We start from the raw sequence: 16,836 nt of genomic DNA, 5'->3' as shown, positions 1-16,836 counted from the left end.
CAGCCCTATGGGACCAGCTGTATGTCATTCACTGTATGGTGAATGGGGATATGTATCCATGTGTGCATGCGCTGCTGCCAAATCGTACGAGGGCTACCGTCAGAAACGGACTGATGAATTGCAAATTTTATCATTGTACAAAATTGCCACATAAATATAAATAGTACACATGTTTATCATTTACTAATACCCAACAGCTTTCTGATATTTGAAAATGTTCCGGACTCCACCAAAAAAGTTCTTTAAGAAACTATCATCATTGAAAACGCAAAAGTTGTTATCTGTCGCGGCGGGGTGAAACCGTGAGGTGAATTTGGGTTTAACCCCCTGGCTGCCATTTGGACATATATGTCCCTACACAAAACGCAGTTGGTGTGCCAGAGGGACATATATGTCCTTTTGTAACAACATGGTAAAAGAAGTTAAATTATTAGAAATAAACACAACCCCAAGTCCAAAACAATGCAACATTTAAAAGTATAGTAAATTTCCAACAATTGTGCGTTATTTTTATAACTGTACCATACATACAAATTGTATATGGAGGTAGTCAAAATCACCTTGTCTCACTAACGATCAAACTTGACGCCATTGGAATATTTTAAGATTTGGAGCACACTGCACTATCTGATTGGAAAAAAACATTGTAATTCACAGTTACAGATATGACAGAAATTATTGCTTAAAAGTTGGAAAAGGATCAAATGTCTACAGTTCTATATAAGAATAAGCTTCTGGAACCAACAAATACCTTGTATATCGATGGTGTAATGTGCGTAATGTTTCTCCTCAATGTTTTCATGCTATTGTAGTGATCAGTGCTTCCACACTCGTACATCGGGTAACATTGGATTGGCCATCTGATGCTGCTCGTATGTTTCCGGGTGTGATCGAGGCACGTGATCAACTTACCCGCCAAATCTGACAGGTGACAATTAGCAGATCGAGACCAGACACTGACCAGAACGGACGCAAACTGCTGTATACATTCAGAACGCTTGATCTCCCCATCATCTACGCTTACTAAGCAAGGTAAGCGCCTTTCCCTATCACTAGGCTTTCACAACAATGGCGCTGTGAACAGGATTAAGCCTTTGTGAAATTTGTGACAAGAAAAATATGTCGCACGACAATGGGAAAGGACTGATGAATGGGTCACGTGATGTCCTTATATAGAGCAAAACTCGCTGTATGGAGCGTTTTAAGCTTTTTCAATGGCTAATAGAGTAAAACCCCCAATGCTCTTTAGTTTTATATTTATCACTTTTCGGCCGTAAACAAATTCATCGCAATGTAAAAAACATAGTAATACCAAAGGGTGTTGATGTATCCACTATCCATGTGCTTGTTCATGTCAACCGCTGGAAGCTGCATGCCTCGCACCCGGCGTATTACGTGTAAATTTCATGGTGTTGATTGCAGTGTTGCGATGTACCTAGCTGTCAATCACTGTCGCTGGATACATGGCAACGCTGTAGCAACGTTCACATGGCTTTGCGTGGTTTGTATTTAATCAAATTTCTGTCAACATATTTATATATGTGTAGTGTTACCAATATGTATCCATTTATATTATTATTGTATATATTACATGTATTTACATTAATGCACGTTATAAAGTGGGTAAATATTCTGCAGGTCTTTTCATTGATGAATGGGTTAGCAGGTATGTATTCACTGTGCATTATTGTTTAATACAAGGCTTTAGGTTGACACTTCTGCACTCAGTTATTCTGATGACTGACAGCGGTCAACTGTCACCTAAGTCTGGGGTTATAAGTTATGTGTATTAGGTTTTTTATTATTATACAAGGTTTTAGGTTGACACTTCTGCACTCACTCACTCTTGTCAAGACTGACTGACAGCGGTTAACTGTCACCTAGGCCTGGTGTGTATATTATTTGTTTATTATTTATGTCCATTTGGTAAGTGTGGTAGCTTGTTCAATGTGTTAGTGTTTATTTATTTGTCATTTTTATAATCATGTTTATGCCATGCATGAAATATGATTGTGTTATATTAGCTTAGGTCAAACGTTAGATTGTGCAAGTGTTTCACCCTAATGTGGCCAGGTTGCATTTCAGTATTGGACGCCCGCTGACCGTACAGATTATTCTTAGGTATACCATTTGCCATAGTTTACTGCTGGTACAGTTCTGTTATCTTGCCTGCAATGTTGTGTGTGTGCATCTGTAAGTCTGGTAGTGTTAGGCAAGGGTAGCTTACGCTTAGCGGCTGAGTTGTTTGTCCTCCGGGGAACGATATCGTTCACTTGGTTCTGGTTTGTGAAGCCTGTAAGTCCGGTTGCTGACAATATGCCGTCCACTTTAATGCTCTGTCCTTCATACGAACGGCAACATTCTACTGGTCCGCAGTCAGTATATTCGGCAACGTGGAGCATTCTTCACGATCAACTGGCGCTCTATCCTTCTTCGGACAATGGGCATCGCAGTCTGCTGCCATTGCCTCGCCCTGTCAGCAACGTGTAGCACAGTGTTGTTTGGGTTGGTATCAGTTCTCTATCGGTGGTAGCTGTGGTTGATCGTATGTCTCGGGTCTTCTCTGCCGCCATGGTCTCTTTGGCTCAGGTGTAGACTCGTTACATGGGCTGTAACCTCCACCTTCTATCCTTTGACATATATAGAGTTTGTCTTATCCATAATATCGGCAACTCTTTAGCTAGGTTAGTTTAAGGTTATACAGCTACCATATAAGTACCCATAGGTCAGCTTGGTCTTACCTCAGGTTGTAGTACAAGAGCAAGAATACTGCAGGGAAGGCTCGGACACTTATGTTCCTTTCCCAACTGTATTCGTTCCAAAAATGGGGTTATTTATAACTTGTACTAACTTATCATATATTAAGTATGGTTGTTGGATTATTTCAGATAATCCAATCATGCCACCAGTATTTGTTAATCTGTGCTCTGAGGAGGAACTCAGGCTTATTCGGGAATAGGGATGAAACTGGCCGGAAAATTGTGGAACTCAGAGAGACCCTCGGTGTACTGGCGGAGGAGGATTTCCGTGATCTCCCTCTATCAGGAACCCTGAGCAGGCTCTTAAGCGCCATCTCCTTCGGCTGTGGAATATCCTGGTATCTCAACTGCAGGCTCTTGGTCTCCGAGGATGGTGGAGCAACAGGCTTCAGGGCAAGCTGCACCATCCACATCAAATCTAAATCAGTTTTGGACAGTTTACCCCTGTCACCCGAAGGTACACCAGGTAGATTGTCGATACTGATCAAAGGTTCAGAAACCAGTCACCAGTACTGGCGCTGATGCTATTCAGTCCAACTTAAGACAGTTGGAATATCACGGAAACCAACTTGCAGGCCAGTAGAGGGACTTACTCCACAGAGTCATAGTGCTCTCTATGACCAGTGGCAGGCGGCCTCTCATGATTTCAACAGGGAAATGGAAGCTTTTACTGATGTTCTTGCCAATCTGGGAGCCAGTGGCCCTAAAGATCCGGTATCTGGCCGTCTTGCCAAGGCACCCATGCTTAACCCTCATTCTGTGGTACATGGTATGGACGTGTCACGGCAGAGTTCAAGGACAAAGCCCAATACTGAGGAGATCGACCCTCGGGTCCTCCAAGGTGCTGATGGGAATGTCCATCAGAGACATGCTCTAACCCTGGGTATAAGGAACGGAGGGACAGGCCAAACCAAAGAATGGCCCCTCAGCCAATCCTATTTAACTCAGCCCAGGGGAAAAACACCGTGAAACCCCATCCACCCAAGGGACAGCTAGATCCAAGTCCCATCATCCTCAAGCTGTGCGAGATGACAGTCTGAGAGAGGGCATCGAGAAGCAGGGAAAATCTCCGATAGAGAATCAGAAGGAGATGAATATCTGTTTAAAGCGGAACGGGGGCGACCCGTTGGGCCTCCTACTTCCAGTACCCCTGCTGGGCCTAGAGAGGAAATGTATCTGGAATCTGGGACAGAAGATGGTTTGTCAAGATATACAGATGGGTACCCTAGGATTAACCATTCCTTAAGGGATTATCCTGTATATGGAGACACACATGACCATTCTTATGGTAGCCATCAACGTTCCTGGCTCCCAAAAGGTCTCACATATATGGAGACTATATCGACCATGAGCCAAGGGAGTATTATTCCATAGAAGGTCCTAATCGATGCGGGTGGATGCTACACATCCTGTGGCCCATAAACCCAATCAGTTGCGGGGAACTCCAGCCACTCGAGATCATCCTGGATATTTTGCTGATGGTCTCCGCACCTGCCCCAGAGATAGGCAGAGGATGTGTAAACCTCTACGTAACGAGAGGGTAGACAGGATCCAAAGAGCTCCTCATCGTCATCAAAGCCGCCTGGAGAGAACCGTTAGGCTACTCTTGGGATAGCGACTTAGATGAAGTTCAGCCTAAACATATTGGGAGGAAACATCGAGCAAATGGGGATAAACCAACAGCTTCACTACCGCGGATGTTATATGGCGGTAGTACAAGATGGTCCTCCTTTATATGAAATTTCAACGTTTTGCTCGCTCTCAATCATGGAAGGATGAAGAAAAGTTAGATCAGTTGTGTTACTGCCTAACCGGTAAAGCAGCTGATTTCTTTGCCTTATTGATAGAGAGGGATGAGTTCATCTCTTTCCAAGGAATGATAAAGAAACTGGATAGGCGGTTTGGGAAACAGTGCCATGCAGAGACTGCCCAACTGCAGTTTCAAACCTTCGTCAGAACTTTCGGACGAGTCCTTGGAAGAATGGGCGGGCGTGTGTACTCAAGTCGCGATTGCTGCCTTTCGGTTTACCAGATGACTTTGTGGAACAACAAGTGGTCGCGGAGATTCTGCCAAGGATGTGCTAATAAAGAAGCTGCCCACTATGTTTCAAACCTGGGATTGAGAACCTGGAATCAGCCATGGATGCTGTACAGAAATACTTCCAGAACACCCAGGCAGTATATGGTAGACCAGTCATTAGCCGAGATGTGAAGCAATCAAACTTGGCCAATGATTCGAGGAAGATGAATACTTGGTTTCGCAAATGACTTCTCAGTCGAATCACCTCCTTCTCAGGATAAGCGGCAAACTCCATCACAACCCGTAAAGGTACAATGTGGTGGAACGTTTGACCCACCTGGAAGCTTCGGGTTGAGGAGATGTCAGCATGACATACGAGGAAGTTGACAGTCATCTTGAGTCGTGGGTTTAGAAGCCCCTCATCATCACCAACGAGATCGGGAGTGCTTCAAGTGCGGAAAACAGGCCATTTTCGCAGAGATTGTCCAGTCAATTCTATTGAAGATAGTATGTGAAGGAGATACCTGTTTAGTCCATTCAAGTGAGTTCTGACAATAAAGTCACCCAAGAATACTGACACAGGAATGCATGGTGAGAGGTCTATAGCTGGTTGTCCTCCAGTCTCCCAGTGTTACCAAGAGGGTGAAGGTCACCATCAGCGAGTGTCCCCTCACCACCTGACCACTGCCCACAACATCCTGTACTACCGGGACAAGGACTTCAGTGAGACAGTGAAACTTGTCTGTGAGTAGTTTCACATAGTACAACACTGGCGGATCAAACTGCTTGGCAATCCAAGATACAGAGACTTTGGTAATGGCACTGATAATTAATGGAATCAACCTACTGGACAGTGGAGTGTTTCAGTGTTTAGCAGGGCAGGTGTTGGCATCAATGGACAATGGCTTGCTGTTTATGGCTACGACCAAGTAATGAGTCTCTGATCTCTACCGATGTATTGCCACCAACACCCATGGTAATGCCTCAGAAGAGTCATCATCACTACGACCAAGTAATGAGTCTCTGATCTCTACCGATGTATTGCCACCAACACCCATGGTAATGCCTCAGAAGAGTCATCATCAAGACACAGAGTGCAGCCACAACAGTATATCACTGACATCCTGAGTACCAGTGCCACCCTGCAGTGGTGTGGTGTCACCTGAGATCATAACATCCAGGTTATGGGTCTTCTACAAGAAGCCGGATTATGTGCAACAGCCAATCAGCAATGGAGGTCGACATCTCATCACACCACAGGGCAGTCTCATCATCACTGGAATTGCTGGTCAGGACTTCAGTAAGCTACAAGTGTCGGGTCATCTCACCGGGGGCAACGACAACAGAGTAGCAATGTTTATAGGCATTGAACTTCCCTGTCACCCTGTAGTTCTCTCTGTTGTGTTGCATGCAACCAAAAGCAAACACTGCACCATGCAATGGCGACCAGTGAATGGCGGTAACAGCCCCATACAGCGATATATCATCCATACAGAGATGAAGTCTAAAAATGGCAACAATGAGAATTCCATATAGGTGTTGTATCCAGTCAATGTGTCTCCTTACAGAACAAGTCCCGACGTATGAGGTCTTCAAGCTGTCAGATCCTACAAGCTCAGGATCAGTGCAGTTGACAATGTTTAGGTGGGCAATTCAGTCAGCCTAAACCAGATCCAGTTCTGCCGAGTGTAAAACAAACATTCATAGAAATAGGATTCCATAATCTGACTTTTCAGGACTGTAACTGAGTCCACCGATCTGGTCTAGATTCCAAGTGAAGCATTGTCCTAAATCTAACTTGATCAGGACTGTAAATGAGTCCATCGATCCGGTTTAGATAATTGGACTATTAGACTAATCCATTCATCTATTAAGTTATCGCGAACCGACTTGGTTGCCATATGCATCGTTTTTCACTTCGCGCCTCAACGTATATTTGAAATCATACAGACAGTAATACATACCCATTGACATCATGTTAAGAACTTTACTTGTGGAACACTGCCACTTTTCATAATGGTGTGTATACTCAGATATTCCATTATGTCCCCTCATACCTCATATTTAGGAAAAATACAGAAAGGGTACCGAAACTCATTCGCCGGAAGTTGACACAAAATGGCGACCGAAGTTGAAGGTCGCTGACAGTACTTTCCACGAGAAGAAATAGCGGCACCTACGGTTCTCAGATGACAAAAGAAATGCAGGCAAGATAGCCTGTGATATCTCCTAGTGGGGACTGTGTTGTTTATTTCTTCGGAACGACCGCGTGTTAGTAATTGTTTTTAGAATATTATAGATGTTTAACTTTCTGAATAGACGTTGAAAAGTACACATTGGTAACAACACCAAAAGCTTATATTTAATACGTACTAATCGCTGTTTTGATTATCCTGAATTAATAGGTTATTTCTCATTTCAACACGAACTTCGTGTAAGTGTGATTTACCACGGAATGAATACGTTTTGTTTTGTAATGATATACATCATAAGTTGTAGCACGGTTGCTCATTCGCTGACTATCATAAAGCTTGTCATCTAATTGTTGTTGTTTCTGTTTCAGTGCGTAAAAAATACACTCATACTGGCTGTATGCATTTGTTGGATACCCTGTTATTATTTAGATTCCTATTTCTTATTTTGAAGAATATGTGTGTATCTGTTTCTATTGACACTTTCTAAATTTCCACCGCGCACCGCTTCCATAATATTGGCGAGGTGGGCGCGGTTAATTTGCGATTGTTCGTCTGGAACAAAATACCGTGACACGCGACCTTTGACATGCCGCGTCACAGAGGTTACCGCTGCCCGAGTCAAAACAATAAAGTTCTACGTTTCAATCGCTAACGTTGATACGTAGATGAATGAAATGTGATTAAAGATACTAATGGCGCTACAATAGTTCATCCTTGTTTTGTTTGAGAAATCAGCACAAGGGATGCTCACGGAAATATATAAAAAGGTTGCCTCCCGCCAAGAGTATGAATATTCATGAGTGTAAATATAGCCCCATGTGACAGACGACAACATATCATCGTTGGAACATGACGGCAGTGGGAGTGGGTGATGACTACGATTTGGGGGAGTCGGACTTTGAGTCGGACATATCCGTCGATTCTCTCGATTCCGACTCAGAGTCTGACTCCCAATCAGGAGAAATGAGCGGTAAGTAAAATTATCTGTCATTTTCAAGTCAAATAGACTAAACTGAGTATCGTGTATGGCTATTGTCAGTGACAATGTACATGGCGGGAATATATGAATTATGACTGATTTGCAAGTTTAGTAATTTTAACATATTGGTGCAATTTTGACTTTTCAAATGTTAGACATTTACCATGCAATTATTGATACCGCAGAAACAATACATTCCTATATGAGTTTTATTTGAAATAAATAAATCCTCATTTGACTGAAGTACAAATATTATGCAAATTGAAAATTTCAACATGTCCATATGTGGGCAACACTTATTTTTAATAAATCGTAGGAATTGTAGCACTATTCACACAGTAAAAAAAGAGAATGTGTATTCTGAAATAGTGTCAACATAAGTACTCAATGTAATAAAAATAACATGTGAATTTTTCATATCAATATTGTCTTTGAATGTAATCATGTACTTTTGACATAGAAGAAAATATGTTTTATGTCAGTGAGTACAATTATACAAAAAGGGCCTTCTTAATTATTAGTACAAGCATTTTGTGACACAGAGAACATACAGCATATTATTATTGACACATATTACAAAATTGAGTAAAGTCCAGTTTTGATAAATTTGGCAACGCTAGAGTTTAGTGGTGAATAATAATATGGTGCTTGGTCTCATATGTTTGGTAGGTACATGTATATAAATTATTGTATTTGATAATATTCACAAGTAGATGTGATCTGGCAAATAGATGTGGATGTGTTGATGCAATATGTCTGAATTTAAAAATCATAATTAATTACTTGAATTGATGAAACTATAGTTAATACCTAATGTTGTTCTTTTATCTGGGCACATACCATTATTAACAAGGGTTAAGCTTCATTAAGCCTTATGCAACCAACCATAAAATGTGTTGTTTTAAGAGGTCTGTCTGTTGGGAGGTCTTTATTATGGGAAGATACCTGTACAATTAATGTGTACTAATTAACTCATCTCTGAATATACTAGCCTCATATAAATATTTACCTAACTACTCTAACATTGTTAATACAAAAGTTACTGATGGACATTTGTAATTATATTGTTAAATAATAAAAACAGTATCTATATCTATGATATGATGGACAATATAACATGAAATGCAATTCATCTTAAATATCATCTTTTCAATTAACAAAAGTTATGTTTTGGTATTTGCCATTTTCTACTGCGAAGTTATGGGAGCACATTCACAATTTTGATACATACTTCCTACACAGAGATATGGAATAGCTTTATGTACATAATATATGAAGCGAACATTGCTTGATATTCAAAAACCTATGTTTACACTGTTTACTGTGCAAGATAATGCCTTGAGTTACTTCACAGAGTAAACAGATCAAGTAGGGTTAGCAGGATTAATTACTCCACTCTGCCTAGTAATTTATGTTATTGTAGGGCACAACCAATAAAGTATAATGAACCAAACATAATTTTTTTATCGTTTCATTAATCATTTAAAATGAATACTTAGAAAATGAAAGTGTTATAAAGTGGGGTATAAACTCAGGGCTCCCACAGGTCAGGGAAAAGTCAGGGAAATCTGGCATTTCTCTGAAAGTCAGGGAAAATTCAGGGAATTTTGATATTTCTATGAAGCAGAATTGGTTCAATTTCTGAATTAAACAGTATGAAACATATTTTCTGGGTTAATATAAAAAAAAATTCTTCGAAACTGACATAAATTTGACAAGAGCCTTCTTAGCATGTGATTTCCGATGTAATGCGGGGGGATATAGTCAACGTCTTGTCTGTCTGTCCGTCCGTCCGTAATCATATTGTTTCCGGAGCATAACTCGAAAACGGTTCAATATTTTCAACAAAACTTTGCAGATATATCAAACAGAAAATAAAGTGGTGCCTTTGAATATTTACAGATTGTTGTCATTTTTATTTTTCTTGGTTGCCATGGAAACGTTTTAGACTTTGTCTAAAAAAATGAAGTTCAACTTTAAGTAACTGTCAGATGATTTGCTGTTTCATATTTGTAGTGGCTGGGGGATTTGTCATCTTTTGATGACTCTTGTTTAGCATGGAAAAACACTAGTCCGAGATAGGCATAGTGATTAACAATAGATAATTGTTTGCCATTCAAAACATTTTTCTTTATAGGTCCACCTTGTCTAAAGATAACTATGTTAACTCATAATTTTCCATTCATTTGTATACTTTTCCAAAATATTATAAATAGTATGATGGCTATGGTGGTTTCTTGCAAATTGTGAAAGCCCATTTTGGTCAAAAATACCCATATAAGTTTCTTTGTTAAAGTACAGTCTAGGTTTACAGGGTTAAAAATACCCCATATATTAGTGTGCCATGGCACAGTAAATATTGAAATGGCACGGCTGAAAAATGCTCTTGGTGCCCTTTTGACACGCCTAATGTTTTAGAGACATAACTCACATTTAGTCATTTAATCCCCCAAACAATTATTTTTTCCAAACTGAATAATACCATACATATTTGAATGCCAATAAACCCATATCTTTATTTAACAATAAATTTCAAATGATCATCATCATTGTCATGTATTCTAAAAACATGTGGGCATACTTGATTTCTGAAAGGCACACCTAAAATATTTGTCTGGTGCCATAAGGCACACTTAGAAAAAAACGTATTTCTATCCCTGGTTTATAATGTGCCCTATGTTCAGACATTTGCTGTTTATTCACAAAGTTGAAAGTGGTTGAATGGTGTTCATACTCTAGTTGTCATGGTTGTACTGAATGTAAAGTGACATCTTGCATGTTTATTCTTTCCAAATACGCCTTTGATAATTACAACATTTTGTGATAATGAAGAAATGTGTTCCTGACTTTGAATGAAAAAATTCAATTAAATCATTAGTTTCACATTTATGCTCTTTGTCAAATGCCCTTGATATAAAATACAAAGTTTTCAGATGATATATTACTGACATCAAGTGAGAATATATATTTCATGGTCACAGTCAAATGTATCTAATAGTATTATCTTACATTATGGCAGGAGAGTCAAGGAAAAATTTCTTCATCCCAAATATCAATGTTTTGGTTAATGTAATAAATTAACAAATACTATGTGTATTTATGATATGTGTGAAGGAAATATCTTAACACGCAAACACGGTGGTTAGGACTGACTGAAAGGGAGGGAGGAGGCCAGTTTTTACACTTACATGGTCAGGGAAAATCTATACTTGTCAGGGTAAAGTCAGGGAATTTTTACCTGCCATGCCTGTGGGAACCCTGAAACTACCTAAAACAGAATAGCTGTAGGCCACAGCCCAGAGGGGTTTAATAACTATGTGGTCATACCCTTTTTATTTTTTTGTAAATATTTAAGACAATATACTTCTGGTGAATTCAGACTCTTTGCTGAGCTAATTCTCCACCATGACCATCACAACATCATATTAGAAAATCATTAGAAACCACACTGGTGCAATACAGTAGCATCATTATACATCTTTCAGATAATCTGCCAATATAATTTGTATATCTAAGGGAGGTAATACAGTACACAAAGAATTGCATTATCTCCCCTCTAACAATATGAAAATCCATCATCCAACACTTGTTGAGCTTTAATTCTCACTGTATGAAGCACTGAGAAATAAATGCTGCAGTATTCAGTACAGTCAAATTATTTTTTCAACGAGGAATGACTAGGGAGAGTAAAGAATGATAATATTTTTCCCAATGATATTAGGATATCTAATCTGAAAAATCAAAATGGTGTCACATTATATATAGGGTGTATTACCTGCCCCATTAAGAAAGTATTGTGAACAATCTGGGAAATGCTTTATATGAGCATGTGTCATAAGCCCATTAATATATTTTCCTGTGTTACTTGCATGAAAACACTCTCTAAATGAAAATAAATCTTTCCTTTAATATTTAATTGAGAACACTGGTACATATTACATTTTTTTAGTACCCCACTGATGCAAAAAATTATCACAACTTTCAGATGAAGAACTTCAAGAAGATGAAGAAGAAAGAGGGGCCCAACCAATGGTTCGTGGCCCCTGGCTGCCTGTGCTGGACACAGACAGCTTTGACCTCGGCAATGACATTGACTTTGCCGGGGACTGCGGCCCTGTCAACCCTCCAGGTAGTCATGTCAACAGTACATTAAACAAATAAATGACATACTAACATACATGATTTATCATAAAATGAATGTATTCATTAATGAACATAGGCAATACAATTCATAAGAAATAACTTAATTGTTATATCCTTCAATTTGGTATGTGGCAAAGTTACACATGTTCAGGTATAAATGTGGATATCAATTGAATACTATTGACATTATGCTGGTATCTATCAAAGATATAGGTATGTATGAATGTTTATGAAAGATTTTGATTGTAGACAAAATGCGAAGATATGATCAATAATGGTTTGTAATAATGATAAAGGTTTAGATACAAATAATGATATAATTTTCAGGTGAAGATGCCCCTCCTATCAAATATTTTGATCAACAACTGGGAGGAGGGGATGGAGGTGTTGATTTGTTCGACCTGCTGGTCAGGGAGACAAACAGGTATGCAGAGCAGTACCTGCAGGGCCGCACTCTATCGCCGCAGAGCAGGGCTCGGGCTTGGAGACCCGTTGACCGGGAAGAAATGCGGGCATTTCTTGGACTCTTGTTGGGCATGGGTGTCGTCAGGAAGCCAACCATTTCATCCTACTGGAATGAGGGGGACAAGAACTGGCTGGCATCAACACCTTCCTTCGGGGCAACCATGTCGAGGAACCGCTTCCAAATCATCATGCGGTTCCTCCACTGCAATGACAATTCTGCTGCAGTGCCCCGAGGGCAGCCAGGTCATGACCCCCTCCACAAGATCAGGCCGGTCCTTGATCTTGTGAATGGATCCTTCGCAAACACTCACCGGTAAGCTATTTTAAATTTTCCAGTTTAAATTTAACAATTTTTAGGATGAAATGTATGACATGGTGTCTAGACATAGTCAATATATCCATGAAAGCCCATCTAAGTAAATGACTACCGGTAAATGAAATTTAATGATGACATGAACCTTATATTGCATAAATATTGAAATGTTTGCATCAAGATCTTTCACATTATTCAGGCTGGCCCAGAGTGTTTGCGTGGATGAAAGGATGGTTGGCTTTAAGGGACGACATCATCTTGTTCAATACATGCCCAACAAGAAAGCACACAGATGGGGAGTGAAGTTGTGGATCCTTGCCGAGGCGGGTACTGGATACACCCATCAAGTCCGGATCTACAAGGGCAGGAACCTTGGAGGACCACCACCCAGGGCAGGCCTTGGGCACAGTGTGGTCATGGACTTGATGGAACCGCATCTCGACAAGGGACACCACATCATCTGTGACAACTTCTTCAGCAGTCCGTCTCTCTGCCATGATCTCTTCGACAGGGAGACGTTCTGCACAGGAGTTGTCGCCGTCCGGAGGAAGGGAATGCCGAGCTCCTTTGTTGGGAAAAGACCACCCAGGGGCTCGACAATTGTGAGAAGACAGGGTCCACTGCTGGCAGTGCTCTTTTCAGACAGGAGGGTCTTCACAATTTTATCTACCATGGGTAGTCCAAGGTATATAGTATTTTAAACTTTTCAATATCCTGTTTGGCAGTTTAGTCAGTATGATTTCTATTACTTGTGGTTATCTTTCAAGCACATAATATCATGATACAGTTTTATGAGTGTGAAATACCTCAATTTTATTGTGAAGATGTTTTGAATTTACTGACATGATTCTTGAATTCTTAACATGTAATGTTTTCTTTACAGAATGGAAGATGGGCTTAACTCACGGGGCCGGTCTGTCACTCTCCCCTCAGTCGTAAGACTATACAACACCTTGATGGGGGGAGTTGACCTTGGGGATCAACTCATTGCTGTATATGATCCCCAAGTCCGCTCCGTGAAGCTGTGGAAGAAAATTTTAATCAACTTTCTTCTCACAGCTTCAGGTAAGAAAATTTTTTCCCATAGAACTCATAATCATCACTCATTGGTATTATACTGTAGTGTCTGCTTATCATCAATAAGGTAATAATGGATCTGTTCATATAATTATTGCTATTGCTCTCAAAGTGTACTTGCTGATGACACAATTTAAAAAAAATAGAGTTATTGAATATTAATTGGTACCACTTCCGATATATTTTGATTATAGTGATTCATCAAGAATGAGCTTTTCCAGTGATTATTCACTATAATTCTTCAATGTTTCTTATCTTTACGTTACAGTTAATGCCTATCAGACCTTCATGAACACCCATGGTAGGACGACCCCCCGTCTGGACTTCCACATGTCCCTTCTCCACTCACTCGTCGGGAACACTCATGTGACTAGGAGGACTGGCAGACCAAGGACCCAGCCTCCTTCCCGACGACTGACCGGACGCCACTTCATCGAAGTGCTGCCTGGAAGGAAGAGGAAACAGTGTGTCCTCTGTAGAAAACGACAGAGGACCACAGATGGCTCTGCAGGGAAGGTCAGGACTTGGTGTCCTGACTGCACTGTAGGCCTCTGTGCCCGCTGTTTCAGCCAGTATCACACAGCCGCTCACATTGAAGAGTGAACGGCTGTATGTACTGGCATATCATCCCTTCAGGCAGTTTCCCCATCTGTGTGCTTAAGTCCACTGTACATAAATTTTGTGAGAGTATGACTTACGCCGTAATTGCAATACTAAAGCAAAGTCACGGCGAATTATTGTATATAAATATATTGATTGTAAATATTCTTGATGTGATTTGAGTGTGAGAGTATGACTTACGCCGTAATTGCAATACTAAAGCAAAGTCACGGCGAATTATTGTATATAAATATATCGATTGTAAATATTCTTGATGTGATTTGAGTGTGAGAGTATGACTTACGCCGTAATTGCAATACTAAAGCAAAGTCGCGGCGAATTATTGTATATAAATATATTGATTGTAAATATTCTTGATGTGATTTGAGTGTGAGAGTATGACTTACGCCGTAATTGCAATACTAAAGCAAAGTCACGGCGAATTATTGTATATAAATTTATTGATTGTAAATATTCTTGATGTGATTTGAGTGTGAGAGTATGACTTACGCTGTAATTGCAATACTAAAGCAAAGTCACGGCGAATTTTTGTATATACATTTTTTCTGTAAATATCGCCAATATTATTTGATTGTGAGAGTACGACTTACGCCGTAATTGCAATATTAAGGCAAAATCACGGCGAATTATTGTATACAAATGTAGTGCCTGTAAATATCCTTAATATTATCTGATTGTGAGAATATGACTTACGCCGTATTTGCAATATTGAAGCAAAATCACGGCGAATTATTGTATAATATCTATTTATACCAAATGTCTTTCATGTAAATAAATATGTATATAATGAGAGATTTCTTTTCATTGTCTTATACATCTGATTAGAACTAAAGTTACAAGTTGTGAGAACTTTACTTTTGAATGAACCAGAAAACACATGCCAATCTCAACTGTTACTAAAACATACTTTTAACCCCTGAAGGTCCGGGATAGAATGAGCAGGGTTAGAAATCTCTTTGAAAAGTCTACTAGCCATGAGGACTAGTGACTCTCACCAAACTACTAGTCCTCACACAATTTTGGTAGTCCTCAAATTTCAATCTTTTATAAACCAAATAATTAATTTGACTTAGTCAAGCAGTATTGGCAGAGGTGTGGTATCATAACAAACAAACACACAATATGTTTTGGCATAGTTTAATTCAGTCATGACAGATGGATATGATCATATTATTCAAATAACACAACTACAACGTAAATAAGTTCATATTTAATGAAAATGCAAGCTTACACATTTATATTGTCCAGATAAATCTCGAAGGGAGCAAACAATGCAGCGATTTTTTCCATTTGTAACATGTCATAATTATCCCCTTACGTTTTTCTTTTCTATTTTTCATGTTTACTCAATCGGAAAACTATTATAAAGATATTTCTCAAATAATATGTATGGTCGTCTATTTCTATTATTGGAAAATACTTATTGTAATGGATACTTTGTGACAATACATGTAACTTATATTTTATTTTTTAAAATATACTTTGAAAATTGTACTTTACACACAATTTTTTTACTTACACATTTGAATAACAACCTCATGCAAAGTTTCAAATTACTCAAAAACCAGGAGTCTGGAACACCCTCAATTACTAATTCCTTGTTCAGTAATGAAATGTTTTTATCTGTAATTTAACAAGTAATATAACTACCCTAATTACATTTCATGTTTGAAACATATACTCATATGAAGTAAAAGAAGTCAATGATAACAATATATTCCAATTTATCTGATTATTCATGTTTGTATTATGGTTCAAAAGTGCACAAGAATATAACAATTTATATACAGGAATAGGAATAAATACAGTTAAGGTGGTCACAGATAATCATAACAAAACCATAACCTGATTTAACTGACACTAATGTTGAAACATTCACTGGATGCTTGGAAGGAGATTGTGACGTTTCAATATACAATAACTATTAACAAGTGTAAATGAAAGTACTGTATTACCTTTATTTTGTATTAATATAGGTGATGACAGGTTTATTTATATATAGTGGATTAATACAATTTCTTAAAATAATTTCACAGAATTTTAGTCTTCTTTCATGGAGTGTCTAAGATATGAGCACTTGTAACCTTTGATACCAATTTCTTGTTATGACTGAAATGTTTTTTATTGCCTTATAACTATTTCCATAATACATAACTACTAATACACATGGCTTGTTGTGGGATTAATAAAGGTGAAATTTTGTATAAATCTTTACTCACTGATATACGCATTCGAATTTGTGATTTTTTTTAAAAACAAATACT

At 39.0% G+C, this 16,836-nt stretch overlaps 1 protein-coding gene across 1 annotated transcript; it reads left to right on the top strand.

The window, feature by feature from the left end:
• The first annotated feature begins 6,747 nt into the window (after window positions 1-6,747).
• Window positions 6,748-15,364, top strand: LOC124268706 (piggyBac transposable element-derived protein 4-like). The gene is made up of 6 exons (XM_046703697.1): window positions 6,748-7,944; window positions 11,939-12,082; window positions 12,424-12,874; window positions 13,074-13,559; window positions 13,758-13,939; window positions 14,220-15,364. Exons 1-6 carry the CDS (start codon window positions 7,824-7,826, stop codon window positions 14,552-14,554), a joined length of 1,719 nt encoding a protein of 572 aa, XP_046559653.1. The 5' UTR covers window positions 6,748-7,823; the 3' UTR covers window positions 14,555-15,364.
• The last annotated feature ends 1,472 nt before the right edge of the window (window positions 15,365-16,836 follow it).

The sequence above is a fragment of the Haliotis rubra genome, unplaced genomic scaffold, assembly GCF_003918875.1.
Source record: "Haliotis rubra isolate DU_JTF1 unplaced genomic scaffold, ASM391887v1 Scf14, whole genome shotgun sequence".
In the NCBI taxonomy this organism is placed as follows: Eukaryota; Metazoa; Mollusca; class Gastropoda; order Lepetellida; family Haliotidae; genus Haliotis; species Haliotis rubra.
This window is presented reverse-complemented; position numbering and strand designations above follow the sequence as displayed.

What these genes read in the sequence shown, in the direction of transcription:
- LOC124268706 (XM_046703697.1), top strand. Translation starts at nt 7,824, where the DNA reads ATGACGGCAGTGGGAGTGGGTGATGACTACGATTTGGGGGAGTCGGAC. An exon ending in CCAATCAGGAGAAATGAGCG is followed by an intron (nt 7,945 to 11,938) that starts GTAAGTAAAATT and finishes CACAACTTTCAG; the next exon opens with ATGAAGAACTTCAAGAAGAT. An exon ending in CTTTCTTCTCACAGCTTCAG is followed by an intron (nt 13,940 to 14,219) that starts GTAAGAAAATTT and finishes TTTACGTTACAG; the next exon opens with TTAATGCCTATCAGACCTTC.